The sequence below is a fragment of the Nerophis ophidion genome, linkage group LG13 (assembly GCF_033978795.1).
Source record: "Nerophis ophidion isolate RoL-2023_Sa linkage group LG13, RoL_Noph_v1.0, whole genome shotgun sequence".
Lineage (NCBI taxonomy): Eukaryota > Metazoa > Chordata > Actinopteri > Syngnathiformes > Syngnathidae > Nerophis > Nerophis ophidion.
In genome coordinates, this window is record NC_084623.1 from 6174599 (window position 1) to 6200255 (window position 25657).

A 25657-nucleotide genomic window follows, 5' to 3' on the forward strand; every position below is an offset into this window, starting at 1 on the left:
TGAATCTGTCACTGGAACTTTGTTGTTCTTCACACTGTAATATTCTTCCAAAAGAGACACAAAAAAAGAAAAAAAGAAAAAAATGAAGCATTTCTCTGGTTTTCTCAATGATGGCAGCAAAGTTTGTCTTATTTAAATGGATTCTACCACATTTTCTTCTTGTTAGTATTATACTAGTGTAATAGAGATGACTTGACGAAAAGAGCTGAAAATATGACGACGCAGAACAAACTGAAATAAACATTGATTGATGTAAAATGCTCGGGCGATGTTATTTCTCAATGCAATGGTTCCATTCAGCTACTGTGAAGAAATGGTACAGTTAGCATTTTAGCATGCTAGATTTTTTTTTATTTAGCTTATTTGGAAGTAATACACTTCAGTGTATTTAATTGATGCTAACTGTAAGCATGCGATGTTTAGCATGTTAGCATAGTACAGTAAGTATGTGATATTTTTTAGCACATTTTTGCAGGTATACATCTCAGTGTATTTCACTGATGCTAATTGTAAACAGCATTTTTAGCATATTAGCTGAGTACTGTTAGCATGCTCAATTTGTTAGCAAATTTAGCTGGCATTAAATCTAGCATTTGTTAGCTAATTTAGCAGGTAACAAATCTAGCATGCTAACAGTACTATGCTAAAAATAGCATACTTACAGCTATGTAATGAGGTGGCAACTTGTCCAGGGTGTACACCGCCTTCCGCTCGAATGCAGACCCCCGCGACCCCAAACAGGACAAGCGGTAGGAAATGGATGGATGAATTTAGCAGGTATAGCTCGGTTGGTAGAGCGGCCGTGCCAGCAACTTGAGGGTTGCAGGTTCGATTCCCGCTTCCGCCATCCTAGTCCCTGCCGTTGTGTCCTTGGGCAAGACACTTTACCCACCTGCTCCCAGTGCCACCCACACTGGTTTAAATGTAACTTAGATATTGGGTTTCACTATGTAAAGCGCTTTGAGTCACTAGAGAAAAAGCGCTATATAAATATAATTCACTTCACTTCACTACACCTCAGTGTATACATATATTTTATTTAGATATATTTTATTTATATATATATATATGCATATGTATATGTATATTTATATATTATCATCGAGAGGAGCCAGATGAGGTGGTTCGGGCATCTGGTCAGGATGCCACCCGAACGCCTCCCTAGGGAGGTGTTTAGGGCACGTCCAACCGGTAGGAGGCCACGGGGAAGACCCAGGACACGTTGGGAAGACTATGTCTCCCGGCTGGCCTGGGAACGCCTCGGGATCCCCCGGGAAGAGCTAGACGAAGTGGCTGGGGAGAGGGAAGTCTGGGTTTCCCTGCTTAGGCTGCTACCCCCGCGACCCGACCTCGGATAAGCGGAAGAAGATGGATGGATGGATGGATGGATATTTTATTTATTTTTTTTACTTTCCTTCTTATATATATATATATCCATCCATCATCCATCATCTTCCGTATATAGTATATATATATATATATATTCTATTATATGTATATATATAAATAAATAAATAAATGGGTTGTACTTGTATAGCGCTTTTCTACCTTCAAGGTACTCAAAGCGCTTTGACACTACTTCCACATTTACCCATTCACACACACATTCACACACTGATGGAGGGAGCTGCCATGCAAGGCGCCAACTAGCACCCATCAGGAGCAAGGGTGAAGTGTCTTGCTCAGGACACAACGGACGTGACGAGGTTGGTTCTAGGTGGGATTTGAACCAGTGACCCTCGGGTTGCGCACGGCCACTCTCCCACTGCGCCACGCCGTCCCTATAAACATATATATACATATACATATATATATATACTAGTATATGTATATATGTATATATATATATGTGTGTGTGTGTATGTATATATACAAATATATACTATTATTACTGTCAATATTATTATTGTTTTTATTTTTATAAGAAAGTTAATTCAAGTCCTGCTAAATTTTCTTTAACTCCGACTCATTTTCTACTCCAGTTTCCAGTCTAGGGGCACATAATATCTATTGATGACAGTATATCAATTCATGATATCATCAATAATATATACAACAAATTTATATACCCTTTTTTTAACACTTTAATAACTTAGACCAGGGGTCACCAACGCGGTGCCCGCGGGCACCAGGTCGCCCGTAAGGACCAAATGAGTCGCCCGCTGGCCTGTTCTAAAAATAGCTCAAATAGCAGCACTTACCAGTGAGCTGCCTCTATTTTTTTTTACATCTTATTTATTTACTAGCAAGCTGGTCTCGCTTTGCTCGACATTTTTAATTCTAAGAGAGACAAAACTCAAATAGAATTTGAAAATCCAAGAAAATATTTTAAAGACTTGGTCTTCACTTGTTTGAATAAATTCAATTATTTTTTTACTTTGCTTCTTATAACTTTCAGAAAGACAATTTTAGACACAAAATACAGCCTTAAAAGTGATTTTTAAACACATACACCTTTTTACCTTTTAAATTCCTTCCTCTTCTTTCCTGACAATTTATATCAATGTTCAAGTAATGTTTTTGTTTTTTTATTGTAAAGAATAATAAATACATTTTAATTTAGTTCTTCATTTTAACATCTCTTTTTTCGATGAAAAATATTTGTGAAATATTTCTTCAAACTTATTATGATTAAAATTCAAAAGAATTATTCTGGCAAATCTAGAAAATCTGTAAGAATCAAATTTAAATCTAAATTCAAAGTCTTTTGAATTTCTTTTAACATTTTTGTTCTGGAAAATCTAGAAGAAATAATGATTTGTTTTTGTTAGAAATATAGCTTGGTCCAATTTGTTATATATTCTAACAAAGTGCAGATTGGATTTTAACCTATTTAAAACATGTCATCAAAATTCTAAAATTAATCTTAATTATGAAAAATTACTAATGATGTTCCATAATTTTTTATTAATTTTTTTCAAAAAGATTGGAACTAGCTAGTTTTTCTCTTCTTTTTTTCGGTTGAATTTTTAATTTTAAAGAGTCGAAATTGAAGATAAACTATGTTTTAAAATGTATTTTTCATTTTATTTTGCCTGTTTTCTCCTCATTTAAACCGTTCAATTAAGTGTTTTTTTCATCATTTATTCTCTACAAAAAAAACTTTCTGTAAAAGGAAAAAAATGTATGACGGAATGACAGACAGAAATACCCTTTATATATATATATATATATATATATATATATATATATATATATATATATATATATATATATATATATATATATATATATATAGATTTATTTATTAAAGGTACATTTAGCAAATTGGCTATTTCTGGCAATTTATTTAAGTGTGTATCAAACTGGTAGCCCTTTGCATTAATCAGTACCCAAGAAGTAGCTCTTGGTTTCAAAAAGGTTGGTGACCCCGGACTTAGACCCTTTTGGGCCACCAGAATTGACAGAATTAAATGAAAATGAAAAAAAAAAGAAAACTATCAGACTGGCATTTGTATGTTTTCATTCTTTGGTGTGCGTTAAAAGACTCAATTCGTTCTTGAACGTCCCATCTCTACTACAAACAAAACGCCGCTTAGAATTTCATTGACTACTTCCGTAATGAAGCAGACAATCGACCAATCAGAAAGCGGCGTTCCCCAAGCCCCGCCTCCTTCCTTCCCGACTTCCAGCACAGGAATGATAGAGTTCTAGAGGAGCTAACATTGCTAAGCTAACTTAGCCCCAAACAATGGCGTCATAGTGGACACATTTAGCTGTTTTATCCTCATGGAAGCAACGTCAACACACCTCGCTCGACGTCATGTTGCCTCGACCGCATTTCTTGCTGCTTTTGGCTCTTTTTCTCAGCAGACCGGAACTACCGGGAGCCAACTTGGCCCCCAGCGCCGCGGACAGTCTGGTATGGGGTCCCGGACTCGAACCTAACGTTGTCCTGCCAGCTCGGTTCTTCTTCATCCAGGCAGTGGACAACTCCGGGAAAAAGTAAGTTTGGTTTTTCGTTCCCCTGTGCGGAAGGAGGGTGGATCGATACACATAGCAATGGTGTCTATACCGAGGCTGGGTAGCCGTATCGGATCGATACCAGATCGATATTTCCCCACTTCTCTAGTTGCACACAGTATTTCCTTGAATTGCCGCCAGAGTGCTAATTCATTTAAAACCTTTACTCACTCCTGCGCTTACCAAAGGCATGCGGTAAAAGTAAGCATGCGCTAATTATTTTAAAACCTCTTCTCACTCCGGCACTTACCAAAGGCATGCAGTAAAAATTTGAGTGTGGTGTAAGGATACCGTCATGAAAAGGTCTTTTAATAAAAAAAAAACGTTATTATGGTCTTACCTTTACTTATAAATATAGTCCATGCCAGCTCCTTCTGATCAAAATCATCGATAACTTGTTTATAGAAGTCTCCCTTATCTTTCTTCAGTTTTAAAAGTCTCTCTGTCTCGATGGAGATCTTCCTTTATTACCTCCTCCAGCACATATCCATCCATCCATTTTCTACCGCTTATTCCCTTTCGGGGTCGCGGGGGGTGCTGGCGCCTATCTCAGCTACAATCGGGCGGAAGGCGGGGTACACCCTGGACAAGTCGCCACCTCATCACAGGGCCAACACAGATAGACAGACAACATTCACACTCACATTCACACACTAGAGCCAATTTAGTGTTGCCAATCAACCTATCCCCAGGTGCATGTCTTTGGAAGTGGGAGGAAGCCGGAGTACCCGGAGGGAACCCACGCATTCACGGGGAGAACATGCAAACTCCACACAGAAAGATCCCGAGCCTGGAATTGAACCCAGGACTGCAGGAACTTCGTATTGTGAGGCAGACGCACTAACCCCTCTGCAACCGTGAAGCCCCCAGCACATATCACGTCACTCATTTCACTTCTTCTGCAGCGAGTAGTCGTAAGAAGGATCACTAGCGCCCTCTTCCACTAGGAGGCGGGAGTCATTTAATGACTCATGTTTGACAGACGCAGCTACGGTATTGTGACGGTCTCAAGCCGTCGTCTTGCGGGTTCCCAGGACCACCAAGGAAGGACATGGCTTGAGCAGTTTGACTTTGTTTATTTTTCAATAAAACCTCAGTCCAGGTCGCTCTTCCGCTCCTCCTCTTCGCTCGCTCGCCGGTATCGGTATATTGATAAAACATTGCTGCTTACTGTTCTTTTTAGCATACCGGTATTCAATAGCTTGGACCTTAAATCCTACTGAATAGCTCTTAATCTTCTTCCCTTAATGCCATTTCAAATTACCGGTATTGAAATCAGCCTCCTCCATTTTGAAAATGAGGACAGGGGAAGTGTCACTCGTGACGTCACGAGTTTGACCCGGCGGTAATACTAAGAATACGCTAATTACTTTGCGAAGCGAGTTTGACCCGGCGGCAATTCATGGAAATTGGGTATTTCCGTAAATATGTGATTTTTGTGGTGTCGTTCTAATGTTCGCTATTTAATACTAAGTCTGTATACTTACAAACTAATGTAAAAAGTCCATCCATCCATCTTCTTCCGCTTATCCAAGGTCGGGTCACGGGGGCAGCAGCCTAAGCAGGGAAGCCCAGACTTCCCTTTCGCCAGCCACTTCGTCCGACTCCTCCCCGGGGGATCCTGAGGCGTTCCCAGGAATGTAAAAAGTCATAGGCGTCAAAATGCTAAAGCGGATGTGTCCACACTTTTCCCAATGAGGGCCACATAAATACAAATTGAAGAATGCGGGGGCCACTTTGATACATTTTGTAAACTAAATTTACTAATACAAACTAATACAATGTAGTCAGTCAATATATGCTTAACTACCGCATTTCCTTGAATTGCCGCCGGGTATATAGTATGCTTCGCAAAATAATTAGCGCATGCTTAGCATTACCGCCGGGTCAAACTCGTTTTGGAAAATATTATCTTTATTAGCGCATGTCTAGTATTTCCGCCGAATCAAACTCGTTTCGCCAAATAATTAGCATATGCCTAGAATTTCCGCCGGGTCAAACTGGTCACGTCACGTGTGACACTTCACCTGTCGTCATTTTCAAAATGGAGGAGGCTGATTTCAATCATTTGAAATCGCATAAAGGGAAGAAGATTAAGAGCTATTCAGTAGGATTTAAGGTCCAAGCTATTGAATGTGCTAAAAAGAACAGTAAGCAGCTATGTTTTATTGATATACCGTAGCTGCGTGTGTCAAATATGAGTCATTATTAAATGACTCCCGCCTCCTGGTGGTAGAGGGCGCGAGTGATCCTTATTGCGACTATTCGGCTGCAGAAGAAGTGACAACAAGCAGCAAGAGTGAGCAGCGATCGTTTGTTTTTTCCTCTCGCTTGCACTTTTAACATGGAGGAATAAGCGGTAGAAAATGGATGGATGGATGGATTACACATCTTAAATAAAACCGTTTTCTAAACTGGACTTTCAATCGAAGCAGGAGGTAATAAAGGAAGATCTCCATCGAGACAGAGAGACTTTTAAAATTGAAGAAAGATAAGGAAGACTTTCATAAACAAGTTATCAATGCGTTTGATCAGAAGGAGCTGCGCATGGACTTCATTTATAAGTAAAGGTAACACCATAATAACGTTTTTTTTTTTTTTTATTAAATGTGTTTTTCATGATGGTATCCTTACATCACACTCAAATTTATAAGCGCAGGCCTAAATTCACCGCATGCCTTTGGTAAGTGCTGTAGTGAGAAGAGGTTTTAAATTAATTAACGCCCCGGCGGCAATTCAAGGAAATAAGGTATCTGAATATAAAACAACAATATTTCAAAGTTTGTGTTACCGGCAAAAAAAAAGAAGCATTTTTTTACGTAATTTGACCATACATGAAGCATTTTCAAGCATATAAATGGCTAAATTACCCAAAAATATCAATACGACTCTAGAATTGACCACGAGAAGAGACTAAAACAAACGACTGCGTTTGAATTTTGACAACAAGGTCATAAAATAAAGACATATAAAAACACAATTTAAAAAAATTATAAGTAACTTATAATTTACAAATACATGTTTTAGTTGAGCTAGAGACTTAAGGATTGAAAGTAAAAAAAAAAAAAAAAAAAGATGACCTTTTTAATACTTTTTGAGTGGGGCCCTTTTGATCCCCAATAATGGATTTTTATATATTTTTCATTGTATGGCTCAAAAAAATGTAAATCAATGTTGTTATGAATTCCCTCCCTTTATCTCTCCGCAGTCTAACGACATCACCCGGGGAGAAAACATTTCAGGTGAAGATTGTGTCCCCGTCAGAACAGTTCCCCAGGATTTGGATTCAGGTCCTGGATCGTCGGGATGGGTCATTCCTGGTTCGCTACAGAATGTATGCCAGCTACACGGACGTTCACATTCATGTTCTGCTCAAGGACAAACACGTGGCCAAGTCTCCATTTATCCTAGCAGGTAGAGTGCCTACAATTGTGTTGTGACGTCAGAAGTACCCTGGAGTCTTTAAGGTTCACCACAGTCTGTTCCAGAAAAGAACAAACCCATTTTAAACCCCTCTATAAAACGCTGTCATCCAAGTGTAAAAATAATTTCAACCTGAAAACTACATTTTGTATACGTGACAGACACTAGGCCTGGAGCTGACATAGGCCTGGGCGATATTGCCTCAAGATCAAATCTTAGATTTTTTCAGAAATTTGATTTCCGATTGTTTTTCAACACTTTTTAAAGAAACTTGTAGATGTTGCCCTCCCGTGAGTTCCTCAGACCACCGCAAGCTGCCACAAGAGCCCGGATCACTGTTTTATTTTCATGAAAAAAAGTGCAGGTGTTTTGCATTCCAGCAAAGTGTTTTCTGCACATATATATATATATATATATATATATATATATATATATATATATATATATTGTTTTTGTTTTTATTGTTTGATTAATATTTTTTTTCTTCAACTCTTGCATTAGTGGCTCTAAAGTTATCATTACAGTTTTCAGCCTGCTTTCGTGACATCACGAAAAATAAGAAAGAACCCCTAGAGTTCTATCAGTTCTGCAGAAGTACTCGTACACATCTACGTCACTCCAGGGGAATACTTTTGATAACAACCATTCTGACAGGTTTTTCGTCATCATTTTTGTGACGGCACATTGTCCTCCCCAGGCCCAGTCTACCACGAGGGCTGTGACTGTCCGCAGCCCGACGGCTCAGTCTGGCAGAACCACATGCACTGCCCTAAGTCCTACGCCCAGATAGACCAGGACCTGTCCCACTTTAACAATGTCGACCCAGATCGCAACGCCCAGGAGATCCCGCAGCGCTTTGGTCAGCGACAAAGCCTCTGCCACTACACCATCAAAGACAACAAGGTACACAACACACACTCAAGTCTATGTTTGTTAACACTCTGGTTAGTGTCCGCCCTGAGATTGGTAGGTTGTGAGTTCAAACCCCGGCCGAGTCATACCAAATACTATAAAAATTGGACCCTTTACCTCCCTGCTTGGCACTCAGCATCAAGGGTTGGAATTAGGGCTCGAATCACCATAAATGATTCCCAGGCACGGCCACAGCTGCTGCTCACTGCTCCCCTCACCTCCCAGGGGGGTGAACAAGGGGATGGGTCAAATGTAGAGGACACGTTTTACCACATGTGTGTGACAATCATTGGGACATTAACTTTAACTTTAAAGTTCATGTTGAGGTTGTGTCGTCCACATAAATATCTCACAATTAAACATTCTTCTGCTGGGCTTGTCTTATATAGTTGCTAACATTTTTTCCCCAGGTCTATGTTAAAACACACGGAGAGCATGTGGGCTTCAGGATCTTTATGGACGCCATCCTCCTGTCACTCAGCAGAAAGGTAAGTTCCAACCTAGCACGGCTCTCATCCGAAAGATTCACCGTCCGTTTTGTTGTTGTTCAGGTGAAGCTACCTGATGTGGAGTTTTTTGTCAACCTGGGTGACTGGCCACTCGAGAAGAGGAAGGACTCGCAGAAGCTGCATCCCATCTTCTCCTGGTGTGGCTCCAACCTCACCAGAGATATTGTCATGCCCACTTATGACCTGACCGAGTCGGTCCTTGAGACTATGGGAAGGTAAGACTCTTACAAAACAACCAACATCTACAGTGTTGATGCTAAATTAAAGGGTTTCACGTTCTGAGATTCAATCAAACAACGTGACAGAAATGGAGAAGACAGAAAATATATCTTCCAAAAATCCAAACGTTGTATAAATCAGGGGTCTCAGACTCAATTTACCTGGGGGCCACTGGATGCAGAGTCTGGGTGAGGCTGGGCCGCTACAAAAGATTTCTTTAAAAAATGTTTGCATACTCCTCAGCATGTCTAGTTGTGTAATTATGTTTCAAATTGTATCCCCTGTGCACCGCAACTTTCTCTGTGCAAATAAGACACGTCGGGGTGCCCCTGTGCTCAACAACGCATGTTTGGGGTTGTGGAATATATTTGTATTTAGCGACGCACGGAGAATAATGTTATTTCCGCAATGTGTGTCGTTCGTCTTTTCCTCCCTACGGCAACACGGCGGCCGGGAAAGCACCGGGATAACGAGCGCAAAAAAGTGAGAGCTCCCGGAGTTTTATCCGAGGTCATATAGAAATATATGTAGTGTTCATTTTGTGAGGCAATGAAAATTACAAAATAAAAAAAAAAATGGTTTGAATTTGGTCCAGGTTATCGGGGACTGTTATTACTGACGGACAGGTGTCGCGGTGTGACTGCGGCCATGGCAACGTCTCTGTCGCTTTCACTCATTTGCCGCTTTTCCACCAATGCAGGGGTAGGCAACCCAGAACGTTGAAAGAACCAATTTGGACCCAAGTAACACCACGCTGCATTGTGGGTCGTGGAATGCTAACTGCTATATGCTACTGCCGTAGCTATTAAAATGGATCATTTCATCGTTGGCGGTAACTTATAACAACTGGGAAGGGCTGAACAAAAATGGCACCGAAAAGGAAATCATGTACTGCAGATTACAAGCTGGACGTAGTGAAATATGCAGCAGAAAACAACAAGAGGAAGCGGCGCATACCTTTGGAGTTTGCAGAGTTGTTTAGAAGCAACATCGAGGAAGAAAATTTCATGGGATTTATCAATTAGGAATGACAGATTGTTTGGTAAACGTATAGCATGTTTTATATGTTATAGTTATTTGAATGACTCTTACCATAATATGTTAGGTTAACATAGCAGGCACCTTCTCAGTTGGTTATTTATGCCACATATAACGTACACTTATTCAGCCTGTTGTTCACTATTCTTTATTTATTTTAAATTGCCTTTCAAATGTCTATTCTTGGGGTTGGGTTTTATCAAATAAATTTCCCCCCAAAAATGCGACTTATACATGTTTTTTTCCTTCTTTATTATGCATTTTCGGCAGGTGCGACTTATACTCCGAAAAATACGGTACATAGTATTAATGTTGGAGTCTACTGACGAAAGTATTATATTTTAAACACAGCCATGGATTTGAGCACTTAGCATAACATGACAATGTGTAGATATTGTAATTCCTTTCAGGACAAAAATAATACCTTTTTATAAATATTATGTATAAATAGTGGTCTTTGCACATCAAGCTTGAAACTAAATGATGTCGTCCGCCCGATATGCAGAGTAAGCCTGGACATGATGTCCGTGCAGGCAAACACCGGGCCACCGTGGGCTGAGAAGAATGCCACGGCCTTCTGGAGGGGGCGGGACAGTCGCCAGGAGCGTCTGGAACTGGTCAAGCTGTCCAGGGCCCACCCCAACATGATAGATGCAGCATTCACCAACTTTTTCTTCTTCAAACATGACGAGAGCTTGTACGGGCCGCTGGTCAAGCACGTGTCTTTCTTCGACTTCTTCAAGGTGAGCGTGCTTCTGTACAACTCGTGTCCATCCTTGTTGGGCTTTTAACATTATTCAGCTGTAGTCCAGTTAAAATCTTATTCTTTCATCTAATCAATCAATCAATCAATCAATGTTTATTTATATAGCCCCAAATCACAAATGTCTCAAAGGACTGCACAAATCATTACGACTACAACATCCTCGGAAGAACCCACAAAAGGGCAAGGAAAACTCACACCCAGTGGGCAGGGAGAATTCACATCCAGTGGGACGCCAGTGACAATGCTGACTATGAGAAACCTTGGAGAGGACCTCAGATGTGGGCAACCCCCCCCCCCTCCCCCTCTAGGGGACCGAAAGCAATGGATGTCGAGCGGGTCTAACATGATACTGTGAAAGTTCAATCCATAGTGGCTCCAACACAGCCGCGAGAGTTCAGTTCAAAGCGGATCCAAGACAGCAGCCAGAGTCCCGTCCACAGGAAACCATCTCAAGCGGGGGAGGATCAGCAGCGTAGAGATGTCCCCAACCGATACAGGCGAGCGGTCCATCCTGGGTCCCGACGAGAGGTCCATCCTGGGTCTCGACTCTGGACAGTCAGTACTTCATCCATGGTCATCGGACCGGACCCCCTCCACAAGGGAGGGGGGGGGACATAGGAGAAAGAAAAGAAGCGGCAGATCAACTAAATCTAAAAATAACACCTTAAAGCCCTGACTGAAGCTATAGCTGTAACAGTAGCTGTTAGGCCTGTCTTCAAATCGTCTAATATTTTCGGCGATTCAATTCGGTTTTGCTACAAACCTCGCAGTCCAATTGTGTGTTGGGAGGTTGGATCAAAGGCGTTTATTATTAGTAAAGTAGTCTTAAATTTAATTAAATTCTTAAAGGGGATTAGAGAGCCAGCTCTCCAATCCGCTAAACAAACTCAATAACTACTGTTTTACAAAACTAAAACCGAACCAAAAAAATCCCATTGGAAATGAATATTACTAACAGACACTTGTAAAAGTGTTAGCATATTAGAGAATGCTAACAAAGCTAGCTTCATTACATTACGATAGCACATACAATAATGCATGAAAACAGACATCACACATGCGTTTAGTCAGTAAGAACAGTTTTAGTTATATTGTAAACCTTGAAAATGTTGCTTGGGGTGATGGATGAAAAACGAGTAGAAACGCTATAGACGGCTAAAAGACGTAACGGCAATTCTACATGCAGTGAGCAAATTTGTCCAAAAGGTGTCACCATAGCACAAACAATAACACACTTCTTAAGTGTCTTTGCTTGTTTCATTTTTTTTTTAACTTTCTGCACAATAGCCGTCAGCGAAGAAAAATCCTTAAAATAGTCGTAGGTTTCAAAGCGTAGGGAAGAAAGTAGCGGAATTTACAGTATGTATTGTAGATTGGTCAATTGCTTGAGTGAAGCAGGTGTGTTTTTCTCTTCTGCCCACAGTATAAGTACCAAATAAACATCGATGGCACGGTGGCAGCATACCGCCTGCCTTACCTTTTGGCCGGCGACAGCGTGGTATTGAAGCAGGATTCTGGCTACTACGAGCATTTCTACAACCAGCTCGCCCCTTGGGAACACTACATACCAGTCAGGGCCGACCTCCAAGATCTGCTGGAAAAGATCCAGTGGGCTCAAGAACACGACCAGGAGGTGAAGTGATGTAATGTTGCTCCTCGGTTGATTATTACCTGCTACCATTTTTTCTGGACCGTAGGGCGCACCGGATTATAAGTTGTACTGCCGATGAATGGGTCTATTCCATGAATGGTAGATTTAACATAATAGTGAGAGTCCAATTCATAGTGGATCTAACATAATAGTGAGAGTCCAGTCCATAAAGGATCAAACATAATAGTGAGAGTCCAGTCCATAGTGGATCTAACATAATAGTGAGAGTCCAGTCCATAAAGGATCCAACATAATAGTGACAGTCCAGTCCATAGTGGATCTAACATAATAGTGAGGGAGTCCAGTCCATAGTGGATCTAACGTAATAGTGAGAGTCCAGTCCATAGTGGATCTAATGTAATAGTGAGAGTCCAGTCCATAGTGGATCTAACATAATAGTGAAAGTACAGTCCATAGTGGATCTCACATAATCGTGAGAGTCCAGTCCATAGTGGATCTAACATAATAGTGAGAGTCCAGTCCATAGTGGATCTAACATAATAGTGTGAGAGTCCAGTCCATAGTGGATCTAACATAATAGTGTGAGAGTCCAGTCCATAGTGGATCTAACATAATAGTGGGAGAGTCCAGTCCATAGAGGGGCCAGCAGGAGACCGTCCCGAGCAGAGACAAGTTAGCAGCGCAGAGATGTCCCCAACTGATGCACAGGTGAGCGGTCCAACCCCGGGTCCCGACTTTGGACAGCCAGCACTTCATCTGTGGCCACCGAACCTGTGTCCCCCCTCACGAGCGAGAGAAAGAAGAGAAACGGCAGATCAACTGGTCTAAAAGGGGGGTCTATTTAAAGGCTAGAGTATACAAATTAGTTTTAAGATGAGACTTAAATGCTTCTCCTGAGGTAGCATCTCTCACTGTTTCTTTTAGGACATTCCAGAGTACTGGAGCCCCAATAGAAAACGCTCTGTAGCTCGTAGACTTTTTTTGGGCTCTGGGGATCACTAATAAACCGGAGTTCTTTGAACGCAGATTTCTTGCCGGGACATATGGTACAATACAATCGGCAAGATAGGATGGAGCTAGACCGTGTAGTATTTTATATGTAAGTAGTAAAACCTTAAAGTCACATCTTTAGTGCACAGGAAGCCATCTACTGGTCACACCTATCATTACACCATGTACCAAATAAAATTGCTTCGAGGTCGGGATTCCCAACCAGAATTATTCAACCGCAATGTCGTTTTTTGAGTAAATGAAAGGCTTTTAAGTGCGCCTTATTGTCCTAAAAATACGGTAAACGTGTTCAGTGCTGTTTTACACTGCTGTGATTTCTGCCTTCCAGGCCAAGAAAATTGCTCTTGCAGGCCAACAGTTTGCACGCAAGCACCTTATGGGTGACAACATACTTTGCTACTATTACATTCTCTTCCAGGTATGTGTAAAAATGTTGACATTTCTACAAAAAGTAATTCAATCTGCTATTTTCTTGTCATACTTGTGAGTAGAATTGTGATTTCTCTCTGTGTAGGAATATGCTGGACTCCAGGTCACAGAACCTAAGATTCGTGAGGGGATGGAGCTGGTAGAACAGCCCAGTGATGACCTGTTTCCGTGTTCCTGCCTTCGGACGCAGGTAAGGACCAGAGATTGACCAATGTTGTTGTAGAGGTAAAGTCCTATACTATTACTGCTACTGGTTGCCGAATATAAATGAAGCTAGTTCAGACGTGTGCAGCCGGCTAATAATTGATGTCCAAAATTGCGTCCATGTTTAACCAAAATATTTAATATCATAAAGTCACATTTATATAACACACTTTGTACAAAAATGGAAATACAAGGGAGCAAACAAATACTAGCCTGGCACAGTCCAAAAACTGTTGCGCCTCTACTCAGCAACACCTGGGCAAGATCCCGACTCCTCCCTAAATAGACAGGCACTTGGCCTTGGAGCCAACCCCTTTAGTGACGTCATCAATTTGACAGACAGAAGGTGTATTTGGCTCTAACAGTTGTTTTTTTAAGGCCGATACAGATTATCTGGCCGATAACCAGTACTTGGAGCGGATATTAATTTGCAGTAAAAGTCATTAAACATGAAAATTATATGTCCGTAAACAGCTGGACAAGGCTTTGATTTGTTTTTTTTTTTTAAGTAACATAATGTTTTATGCGGCGCTATTGTTGTGTTTATTTTAGCAGCGAAAAACATCAAACTCCTTTATTACATGTGTCTAAGACAGGGGTCGGCAACCCTAATGTTGAAAGTCATATTGGACCAAAAATACAAAAAACAAATCTGTCTGGAGCTGCAAAAAAATTCAAAAGTCTTATACACGTGTTATAATGAAGGCAACACATGATCTATATTAGCCTACTATCAAAATGACTTTAAAAGTCTTATATAAGTGTGATAACGAAGGCAACACATGATGTAAGTGTCTATATTAGCTATATTAGCCTACTATCAAAATGACTTTAAAAGTCTTATATAAGTGTGATAACGAAGGCAACACATGATGTAAGTGTCTATATTAGCTACAATAGCCTACTATCAAAATGACTTTAAAAGTCTTATTTAAGTGTTATAATGAAGGCAACACATGATGTAAGTGTCTATATTAGTTATATTAGCCTACTATCAAAATGACTTTAAAAGTCTTATATAAGTGTTATAATGAAGGCAACACATGATGTAAGTGTCTATATTAGCTATATTAGCCTACTATCAAAATGACTGTAAAAGTAAAACATATAAGTGTTATAATGAAGACAATACATGATGTAAGTGTCTATATTAGCTATATTAGCCTACTATCAAAATGACTATAAAAGTAACATATAAGTGTTATGATGAAGGCAACACATGATGTAAGTGTCTATATTAGCTATATTAGCCTACTATCAAAATGACTTTAAAAGTCTTATATAAGTGTTATAATGAAGGCAACACATGATGTAAGTGTCTATATTAGCTATATTAGCCTACTATCAAAATGACTGTAAAAGTAAAACATATAAGTGTTATAATGAAGACAATACATGATGTAAGTGTCTATATTAGCTATATTAGCCTACTATCAAAATGACTGTAAAAGTAAAACATATAAGTGTTATGATGAAGACAACACATGATGTGTCTATATTAGCTATATTAGCCTACTATGAAAATGACTTTAAAAGTTTTATATAAGTGTTATAATAAAGGCAACGCATGATGTAAGTGTCTAAATTAGCCTACTATCAAAATGACTTTAAAAGTCTTATATAAGTGTTATAATGAAGGCAACACATGATGTAAGTGTCTATATTAGCTGTATTAGCCTACTATCAAAATGACTACAAAAGTAACATAAGTGTTATGATGAAGACAACACATGATGTAAGTGTCTATATTAACCTACTATCAAAATGACTTTAAAAGTCTTATATAAGTGTTATAATGAAGGGAGCAGATGATGTAAGTGTCTATACTAGCTATATTAGTCTACTATCAAAATGACTATAAAAAGTATTATAAGTGTTATAATGAAGACAGCAGATGTTGTGTCTATTAGCTATATTAGCCTACTATCAAAATAACTTTAAAATCCTTATATAAGTGTTATAATGAAGACAGCAGATGTTGTAAGTGTCTATATTAGCCTACTATCAAAATAACTTTAAAATCCTTATATAAGTGTTATAATGAAGACAGCAGATGTTGTGTCTATTAGCTATATTAGCCTACTATCAAAATAACTTTAAAATCCTTATATAAGTGTTATAATGAAGACAGCAGATGTTGGAAGTGTCTATATTAGCCTACTATCAAAATAACTTTAAAAACCTTATATAAGTGTTACAATGAAGGCAACACATGATGTAAGTGTCTGTATTAACTATATTAGCCTACTATCAAAATGACTTTAAAAGTCTTATAAAAATTCCCAGAATTCCAGGTTTTCCGGGACATTTTTTTCCCCATTCAAAATTAATTGACCATTTTTCAAACTTCCACCATTTCCACATATTTCAACCGATTCAAACCATTCCTCTTTCAACACAATCCACCATCCTGGAAATTTAAACTACCTTTTTTTCCAAGTTGCAAAAAATTTCGGGATTTTCCAGAATTCCTGGTTTTCCAAAGCTCTATTCTTACCCTTTTTTCTGGCAACTACTCCTTCCACATTTTTTCAACACATTTCAACCGTTCCACCGTCAAAACATTCCTCTTAATCAGGACAAAAAACCAAGTCGTTTTTTTGAACTGGAAAAAATCCTGTTTTTTTCCGAAATTCCAGGAATTCTGTATTACCATTTCTCAATTCAACATGTTACAGCTTCAACATTTCTCGACCGATTCCCAAAATTCCAACACCAATCGTTTCAACTTATTCAGACCATTTAAGTTTTTTTCACCATTTTCCAAAAAATTCCTGCTTTCCCAGAAATTCACATATTTTGGGGGAAATTCCCATTGAAATCAATGGAACATTCTTCAAATTTCCACGTTTCATCTGATTCAAACTGTTACAAGCCTCATGTAGTTCTTAAATGACTTTTGGAGAAAAAAAACTAAAAGGGTTCCAGCGAAAGGGAACTTTTTCTTGTGCTTGAGCAGTGGTGACTACTATCTGCTTCACTATTTATTTATTTTTTTCCAATACTAAATACAGGTATAACGCTTGTATGTATTTGGTTGATGCCGATGTTTGTCAAAATGACAAAATATTGGCTCTAATGATGGGTCGATCTCTAGTAATAGCTACACGATGTCATTATAATTTACTGCTGTCCATATTTTAGTAAATAAATCAGTTTAGTGCAGGGGTGTCAAACGTACGGCCCGAGGGCCTAAACAGGCCCGCAAACAGGTTTTATTCGGCCCCCAGGATGAGTTTAAGTATAAAAATGAATTTTTTGAATTAAATAAACTGCTGTTCTAAATGTGTCCACTAGATGTCGCAATAGTAATTATTTGTATCTTTGTAGAAAATGCTAAAAAAGCATATACCAAATGTTAGTGCACTAATTTGATTTTGATATTTTTGTTTTCTTGAGAAATTGAAAATTAATACCAATATCAAATCATTTGTTCAGAAAATATAAATAACGACAAAGTATATATACTATTAAACGCAACAGTTAATAGTAAACATCAACAACATTACTATTTGTACATTTTCAGAATGTGCTTGTTCTATTTTTAAACAAAGACAACAATCCGATGTTGTCTTTATTTTTAAGTTATCGTGCTGTGATTTTACCAGTCCGGAATACTTGGGAGTTGATTTTTAAAATTAAAGTTAAAGTACCAATGATTGTCACACACACGCTAGGTGTGGAGAAATTTGTCCTCTGCATTTGACCCGTCCCCTTGATCACCCCCTGGGAGGTGAGGGGAGCAGTGGGCAGCAGCGGTGGCCACGCCCAGGAATCATTTATGGTGATTTAACCCCCAATTCCAACCCTTGATGCTGAGTACCAAGCAAGGAGGTAATGGGTCCTATTTTTATAGTCTTTGGTATGACTTGGCCAGGATTTGAACTCACAACCTACCGATCTCAGGGCGGACACTCTAACCACTCGGACATTGTCCATGTCCTCGGTCTAAAATGATTGTGAGACCCCTGGTTTAGTGTCAAAAAAACGCTCGGGGTGTGTTGTCTTCCAGTGTCTGCATCGCATCTGTTTAATCACCAAAAATATTAATTTTTCTTTTATAGGTGAAGGATGAACTTTGATGACTTCCAAGAAGACCAGACATCTTTTTTGATGTTTGTCACATATTGTGTGATACATGTTATTACCATAGTTTGACTACATCATGACTTGAATATTGAATGTTTTACAGTATACGTTTTAATAAAGATTTTTTTACTCTTGGTATGTAAATTGGTGGAATAATCCTAGTATTCTACTTCTGTGGGACAAACTCACTCAAAAACATGAACTGACGTCTTCCACACACAATTGATTGAAATATTGTGTTTGCGCCTAATATTTGTATACCCAGTCCAATCATGGTTTGATAACTGCATAATCTAATCCCATGTTTACATGTAGTCTTACAGAAACTTGAATCTGGATCTGACTATAAAATGCTGTATACAATTGACATTTTTTAAATATTTTGTATTTTGAAGGCTTTGTTTAATTTTGCCGCACTTCCATACTCACGCTTTGCATTTTGAGTACAAATAACTGCGTTCACATTGTAAATATGAGAAAAAATAAGTACCCGGATGCGGCAGTCTAATAGATGACATCACTTCCTGTCATGTTCGCGCACGCTGTCACTGTTACCATGGTTTTCTCTTTTGTAATTTCTTACAATGTCCTACAAGATTACACACAAAACAAATGTTATTTAATAATACAGTGTTTATTACAAAACGGTACAGATCTGTACTGAAACTCGAACGATGTGCTCAGCAGCCTTAAATGCATACTTGCCAACTCTCCTGGATTTTCCGGGAGACTCCCGAAAGTCAGCGCCTCACCCGAAAATCTCCCGAAATTCAGGCAGACCATGCAGACCTGAGTGACGTGTCGACAGACGGTTTTCACGTCTGCTTTCCCACAATATAAACAGCGTGTCTGCCCAATCACGTTATAACTGTAGAAGATAGAGGGTGAGTTCTTGGTTTCTTATGTGGGTTTATTGTTAGGCAGTTTCATTAACGTCCTCCCGGCGCGGCAACAACACACAACAACAGCAGTCACGTTTTCGTCTACCGTAAAGCAGTTCGTCAGCAGTAAACAGCAATGTAGTGACATTCTTAAACAGGAGAATACTGCCATCTACTGTACATGCATATGTGACAATAACATCTACGGCTTTTAGAGAGTGCAGTGCACAACTGCGCACACGACAAGGAGACGAAGCAGAAGAACGAGGAAGATACAGCATGTTCAGCATGGTTAGAAAAATAGTGACAGAATAGAACAAGGATGGACAATTCAACCCTTAACTCAACAATGAGTGGATGAGTGTTATGTGTGTGTGTATATGTGTAAATAAATGAACACTGAAATTCAAGTATCTCTCTTATTTATATATATATACAGTATATATAAAAATAAAATATATATATATGAAATACTTGACTTGGTGAATTCTAGCTGTAAATATACTCCACCCCTCTTAACCCCACCACCCACCTCCCGAAATCGGAGGTCTCAAGGTTGGCAAGTATGCTTAAATGGCAAATAAATCAATCTTTTTTACTACTTTATTAAACATCCATTCACAATACTGACAATTTTAACGTCTACTTATTGTGAGGCAACATAAGATTCAAGTTAAGTACCTCGTAAAAAAATAAAGTATTTAGAAATGAAAGAAAATAGGCGCCTCAAAGAGCGAAAGAGGTTGAAATGGTGGCGATTGTACTCCCTGATTTTTTTTTAATATAAATGTTTGTTTTTATATTATTATGTTGACTACTATCCAAGCTATCCATTTTATTAAAAGTGGTGTGTACTTTGCGCATGCGTGGAATTATCGGGTAGTTACACTAAACCAGAGGTCACCAACCTTTTTGAAACCAAGAGCTACTTCTTGGGTACTGATTTTTGAGAAGGGCCACCAGTTTGATACACAAAGACATTTCCGGAAATAGCCAATTTGCTCCATTTACCTTTGATAAATAAATATATATATATACATATGAATGTGAGTATGATTGTTGTCTGTCAATCTGTGTTGGCCCTGTGATGAGGTGGCGACTTGTCCAGGTTGTACACCGCCTTCCGCTCAAATGTAACTGAGATAGGCACCAGCGCCACCCGTGACCCAAAAGGGAATAAGCGGTAGGAAATGGATGGATATATATTAAAAAAAATGGGTATTTCTGTCTGCCATTCCGTCGTATATTTTTTTTCCTTTTACGGAAAGTTTTTTGTAGAGAATAAATTATGAAAAAAACATAATTGAACGGTTTAAAAGAGGAGAAAACACGGAAAAAAAAAAATTAAATTTTGAAAAATAGTTTATCTTCAATTTCGACTCTTTAAAATTCAACCAAAAAAAAAAAAGAAGATAAAAACTAGCTAATTCAAATCTTTTTGAAAAAATTAAAAAAAGAATTTATGGAACATCATTAGTATTTTTTCCTGATTAATTTTTGAATTTAGATGAAATGTTTCAAATAGGTTAAAATCCAATCTGCACTTTGTTAGAATAAATAACAAATTGGACCAAGCTATATTTCTAACAAAGACAATCATTATTTCTTCTAGATTTTCCAGAACAAATATTTTAAAATAAATTCAAAAGACTTTGAAATAAGATTTAAATTTTATTCTAAAGATTTTTTAGACTGGCCAGAATTATTTTTTTGAATTTTAATCATAATAAGTTTGAAGAAAAATTTCACAAATATTCTTTGTCGAAAAAACAGAAACTAAAATGAATAATTAAATTAAAATGTATTTATTATTCTTTACAATAAAAAAGATAAATTCACTTGAACATTGATTTAAATAGTCAGAAAAGCTGAGGAAGGAATTTAAAAGGTAAAAAGGTATATGTGTTCAAAAATCCTAAAATAATTTTTAAGGTTGTATTTTTTTCTCTAAAATTGTCTTTCTGAAAGTTATAAGAAGCAAAGTAAAAAAATAAATGAATTTATTTAAACAAGTTAAACCAAGTCTTTAAAATATTTTCTTGGATTTTCAAATTCTATTTGAGTTTTGTCTCTCTTAGAATTAAAAATGTCAAACAAAGTGAGACCAGCTTGCTAGTAAATAAATAAAATTAAAAAAAATAGAGGCAGCTCACTGGTAAGTGCTGCTATTTGAGCTATTTTTAGAACAGGCCAGTGGGCGACTCATCTGGTCCTTACGGGCACCGCGTTGGTGACCCCTGCACTAAACCGTTGTCATTCGTGGCCATCCTGGCAACAAAGGTGGGAATTGTATGCAATTCAAACATAAAAGAGACACAAATAATCAGGAACATATTCTAATCGTCCTTTAGTAATATTAATTCTACACTGTATTAATAAGCACCGTCACAAACTAAGTACAACATTTGAAGTGTTGTACAGAGGATGGCGAATTATCAGCATTTATAAAAATGTTAGTAATGTCTCCCAACATATCTTTTTTATTTATTTTCAATAATTTTGATATAGCTTAGTACATATAAAATAAATATTTACCATCAAGAAAAATAGAACGGAAATGGCTTCATGCACTTCCGTTTTAGTCACCGGAAGTTGCTTGCATTTGCGGAAGTTGGAGATGGACAAGTTTTGCCAGGTAAATACAAACTAGTTCAACTTTTATGTGTACAGAACTAACACATGGACGTATTTTATCGTCCTTTTTTAATAGTAATACTAACTACACAGTAAAATAGGAGCCGTCACAAACTAAGTACAACATTTGACGTGTGTACGTAAAGAGAATGGCGAATTATCAGCATTTATAAAAAATGGTAGTAATGTTTCCCAATGTATTTTTTTTAACTTCATTTAAATAATTTTTATAGAGCTTAATACAAGTAAAATAATCATTTTTTTAAAGGTTTATTTATAAATTTCAACAATTACAAACAATAAGTCAAACAACAATATAAAAAATTATGAAAACAGTACAAAACAGTGCCAGGGGGTTGTTAGTTCAAAATAATATAAATAGAATACAAAAAAATATATATATATATAATAAACAAAACGCAAAGCCGTAGGCTTATTCAGATTCATCAAACAACTTAAATTTGGAACACAGCATCATCGTTTTCACAGCTTTTTTGTTGCTAGAGGTAGAGAGCGTTTTAATGTAAAGTTCCAGATCTTTTTTAAAGGCACAAAAGATAGGACGGGTATTAAGAAACTTACATTTATGAATATAAAACTTAGCCAATAAAATAATGAGGTTGCAAAGGTAGAATTCCTTTTCAAATTTTTGTTCATACAGTGTAAAACCAAAAATCACATCTTTAAAGTAAAGCGTAAAATAAATATTTACTCTCATAAAACTAGAATGGAAATGCACTTCCGTTTGGTCACCGGAAGTTGCTTGCAATTGCGGAAGTTGGAGATGGACAAGTTTTGCGAGGTAAATACAAACTAGTACAATTTTTTTCATGTGCAGGACTAAAACCATTTAAAGATAAGTAGTTATAAAAGTTTGTACAACTTTATGTGAGTTTACTAGACGCAAAACCTTATTTCTTTGAATTGCCGCCGAAGTGCTAATTAATTTTAAACCTCTTCTCACTCCTGCGCTTACCAAAGCCATGCGGTAAAAATTTGAGTGTGATGTAAGGATACCATCATGAAAAGCACATTTAATTAAAAAAAAAAAAACATTATTATGGTCTTACCTTTACTTATAAATGAAGTCCATGCGCAGCTCCTTCTCATCCAAAGCATCGATTATTTGTTTATAGAAGTCTTCCTTATCTTTCTTCAGTTTTAAAAGTCTCTTTGTCTCGATGGAGATCTTCCTTTATTACCTCCTGCTTCGATTGAAAGTCCAGTTTAGAAAACTGCTATCAGTTAGCTCGGCTCCTCAAGTGCGGGGGCGACAACAGAATTATCCTCGGACAACTCCCCCTCCCGTTCTGCTCCGTGGGTAAATAAATACATTATAAATGGGCTATACTTGTATAGCGCTTTTTTACCTTCAAGGTACTCAAAGCGCGTTGACATTACATCCACATTTACCCATTCACACACTGATGGAGGGAGCTGCCATGCAAGGCGCTAACCAGCACCCATCAGGAGCAAGGGTGAAGTGTCTTGCTCAGGACACAACGGACGTGACGAGGGTGGTCTTAGGTAGGGATTTGAACCAGGGACCCTCGGGTTGCGCACGGCCACTCTTTCACTGCGCCACGCCGTCCCCTTTATCCCACCGCTGCCACCAGGAAGTGTTATTGTATAAATAATACACTTGGTATTTAGGACTGGAACATGCTTTATTTCAGCCCGGTTGTTTACATAACCAGCATAGGTGTTACATCCTAAAACAGGGGTCGGGAACCTTTTTGTCTGAGAGAGCCAAGAAGCCAAATATTTTAAAATGTATTTCCCTAAGAGCCATATAATGTTTTGTTTTTTTAACACTGAACACAACTAAACACGTGCATTTTTAAGTAAGACCAACATTTCCAGAGTATAATAAGTCTCTTATTCTTTGTACTAACATTGTTATTCTGAAGCTAACTGTGGAGGGTGTGTGGCCTGCGAGCCTGTAGCAAAGCAGGATGTTGCCAGGACCGGCCTCGAAATCAGCGACAGGTGCGTAAACGGCCCATCTGGGCCTTGTTATCTAAACACCTGTCGCTCTTTTATAAGCAGCAGCCAGGAGGAGAGACGGGGTTGGTGCTGGAGCCAGAGCGCGAGTGAGGACGAAAGAGAAAAAGACAATTGCTGGAAAGCAACTGAGAGAAAAATAAGATAAAACAATATTGTAACCCTAAAACAGGCTCTTGGTGGTCTGAAGAACCCCCAGGAGGGCAAGCCCCACACTAACCAATAATAAATAAATTACTTCTTAACATTAATGCAACTTCTTGAACATAAAAAAGCATGAGAATGTTTTATATTTTGAACGTTATTTTTAACACTGTGATTACCAGTGGAATCATTCATTACTTATCGTGCTAAGCAATGTCAGCTCAGATTTATCCGAGAGCCAGATGCAGTCATCAAAAGAGCCACATCTGGCTCTAGAGCCATCGGTTCCCTACCCCTGTCCTAAAAGGTCCGCCGTGTCATATCCATCCCAGCACAATTCAAGTCAGTCATTGTCACTTCTTCTGCAGCCGAGTCGTCGCAAGAAGGATCACTAGCGCCCTCTACCACCAGGAGTGAAGTGAAGTGAAGTGAATTATATTTATATAGCGCTTTTCTCTAGATACTCAAAGCGCTTTACATAGTGAAACCCAATATCAAAGTTACATTCAAACCAGTGTGGGTGGCACTGGGAGCAGGTGGGTAAAGTGTCTTGCCCAAGGACACAACGGCATTGACTAGGATGGCGGAAGCGGGAATCGAACCTGCAACCCTCAAGTTGCTGGCACGGCCGCTCTACCAGCCGAGCTAAACCGGAGGCGGGAGTCATTTAATGACTCATATTTTACACACGCAGCTACGGTATTGTGACGGTCTCAAGCCGTCGTCTTGCCGGTTCCCAGGACCACCAAGGAAGGACATGGCTTAAGCAGTTTATTTTTCAATAAAACCTCAGTCCAGGTCGTTCTTCCACTCGCTCGCCGCCGCCGCCATCTTAGGCCGGGCTCTAGCGTGCCCTGCTTGTCTGTCGGTCCGTCAGCTCCACAGGTATATTAATAAAACATAGCTGCTTACTGTTCTTTTTAGCAATAGCTTGGACCTTAAATCCTACTGAATAGCTCTTAATCTTCTTCTCTTTATGCGATTTCAAATGATTGAAATCAGCCTCCTCCATTTTGAAAATGATGACAGGGTCACGAGTTTGACCCGGCGGTAATACTAAGAATGCGCTAATTATATCGCGAAGCGAGTTCGACCCGGCAGTATGGGTAATTAAAGGCAGGCGCATACTTTATACCCGGCGGCAATTCAAGGAAATACGGTATATGTGAAAATGAGAATGAACAATCAAGCAGGATATGATCATGGGAGTGATCAATGATGCTTTCAGACTGACTTGTGTTTCTCAGGACAGGGTGAAAGTGCCGTTTGGGAGCAAGTTTCTGGACGCGGCCTTGTGCGTCCCAGCCTCCTCACGTGAGCGTCAGGCCACCACAGGAGTCATCCTCACCCACGGTGCTGGAGGAGACATGAACTTTAAACATCTCATTTCCCTGGCACATGCTTTGGCTGCAAATGGCTTCCTGTGCCTGCGTTTCACCTGCAAAGGTTTGAACCTCGCACATCGAGTCAAGGCTTACCGTGCAGCGTGGGTATGTTTGTTCATTGAAATCACAAGTCTCAAACTCAAGGCCCGGGGGCCACATCTGGCCCGCCACATTGTTTTATGTGGCCCGCAAAAGACCGGAAATGATGTGCATTAAGAAGGCACTTTATCTTTATTATAAAAACATATTTGTTTGTTCAAGTTCAACATAAATATTGCATGCTTTTTAAATTTCAGAACAATCTGACCATGCAAAAAACTTTAAATCAACATAGTTCTGTCCAAAGTGTGATGCAGTTTTGTTGGCCCCAAACATATTGTTGGATAAAAAAAAAAAAGCAGTACAAAAATTTGTGATATAATGCGAAAAAAGCT

General features: G+C 38.7%; 2 protein-coding genes across 2 annotated transcripts in view; both read left to right on the forward strand.

Moving 5' to 3' along the window:
• Positions 1–3568: 3568 nt before the first annotated feature.
• On the forward strand, positions 3569–18319 carry poglut2 (protein O-glucosyltransferase 2). Its single transcript, XM_061918311.1, has 10 exons — positions 3569–3945; positions 7172–7377; positions 8084–8289; positions 8709–8786; positions 8850–9022; positions 10570–10807; positions 12254–12463; positions 13782–13871; positions 13968–14072; positions 18151–18319. The coding sequence occupies exons 1-10, from the start codon at positions 3764–3766 to the stop codon at positions 18166–18168; spliced, it is 1506 nt and encodes a 501-aa protein (XP_061774295.1). The 5' UTR covers positions 3569–3763; the 3' UTR covers positions 18169–18319.
• A 4100-nt stretch (positions 18320–22419) lies between these two features.
• Positions 22420–25657, forward strand: part of tex30 (testis expressed 30) — a 5697-nt gene continuing 2459 nt past the window's right edge. The window contains exons 1-2 of the mRNA XM_061918313.1: positions 22420–22492; positions 25086–25328. Of these exons, the coding sequence (XP_061774297.1) occupies positions 22424–22492; positions 25086–25328 (312 nt within the window). The 5' untranslated portion in view covers positions 22420–22423. The remainder of the gene's footprint in view (positions 22493–25085; positions 25329–25657) is intronic.

Coding starts and splice junctions, on each gene's coding strand:
- poglut2 (XM_061918311.1), top strand. CDS start 3,764: ATGTTGCCTCGACCGCATTTCTTGCTGCTTTTGGCTCTTTTTCTCAGC. Junction 8,290..8,708: donor ACACCATCAAAGACAACAAG/GTACACAACACA, acceptor TTTTTTCCCCAG/GTCTATGTTAAAACACACGG. Junction 10,808..12,253: donor CTTTCTTCGACTTCTTCAAG/GTGAGCGTGCTT, acceptor TTCTGCCCACAG/TATAAGTACCAAATAAACAT.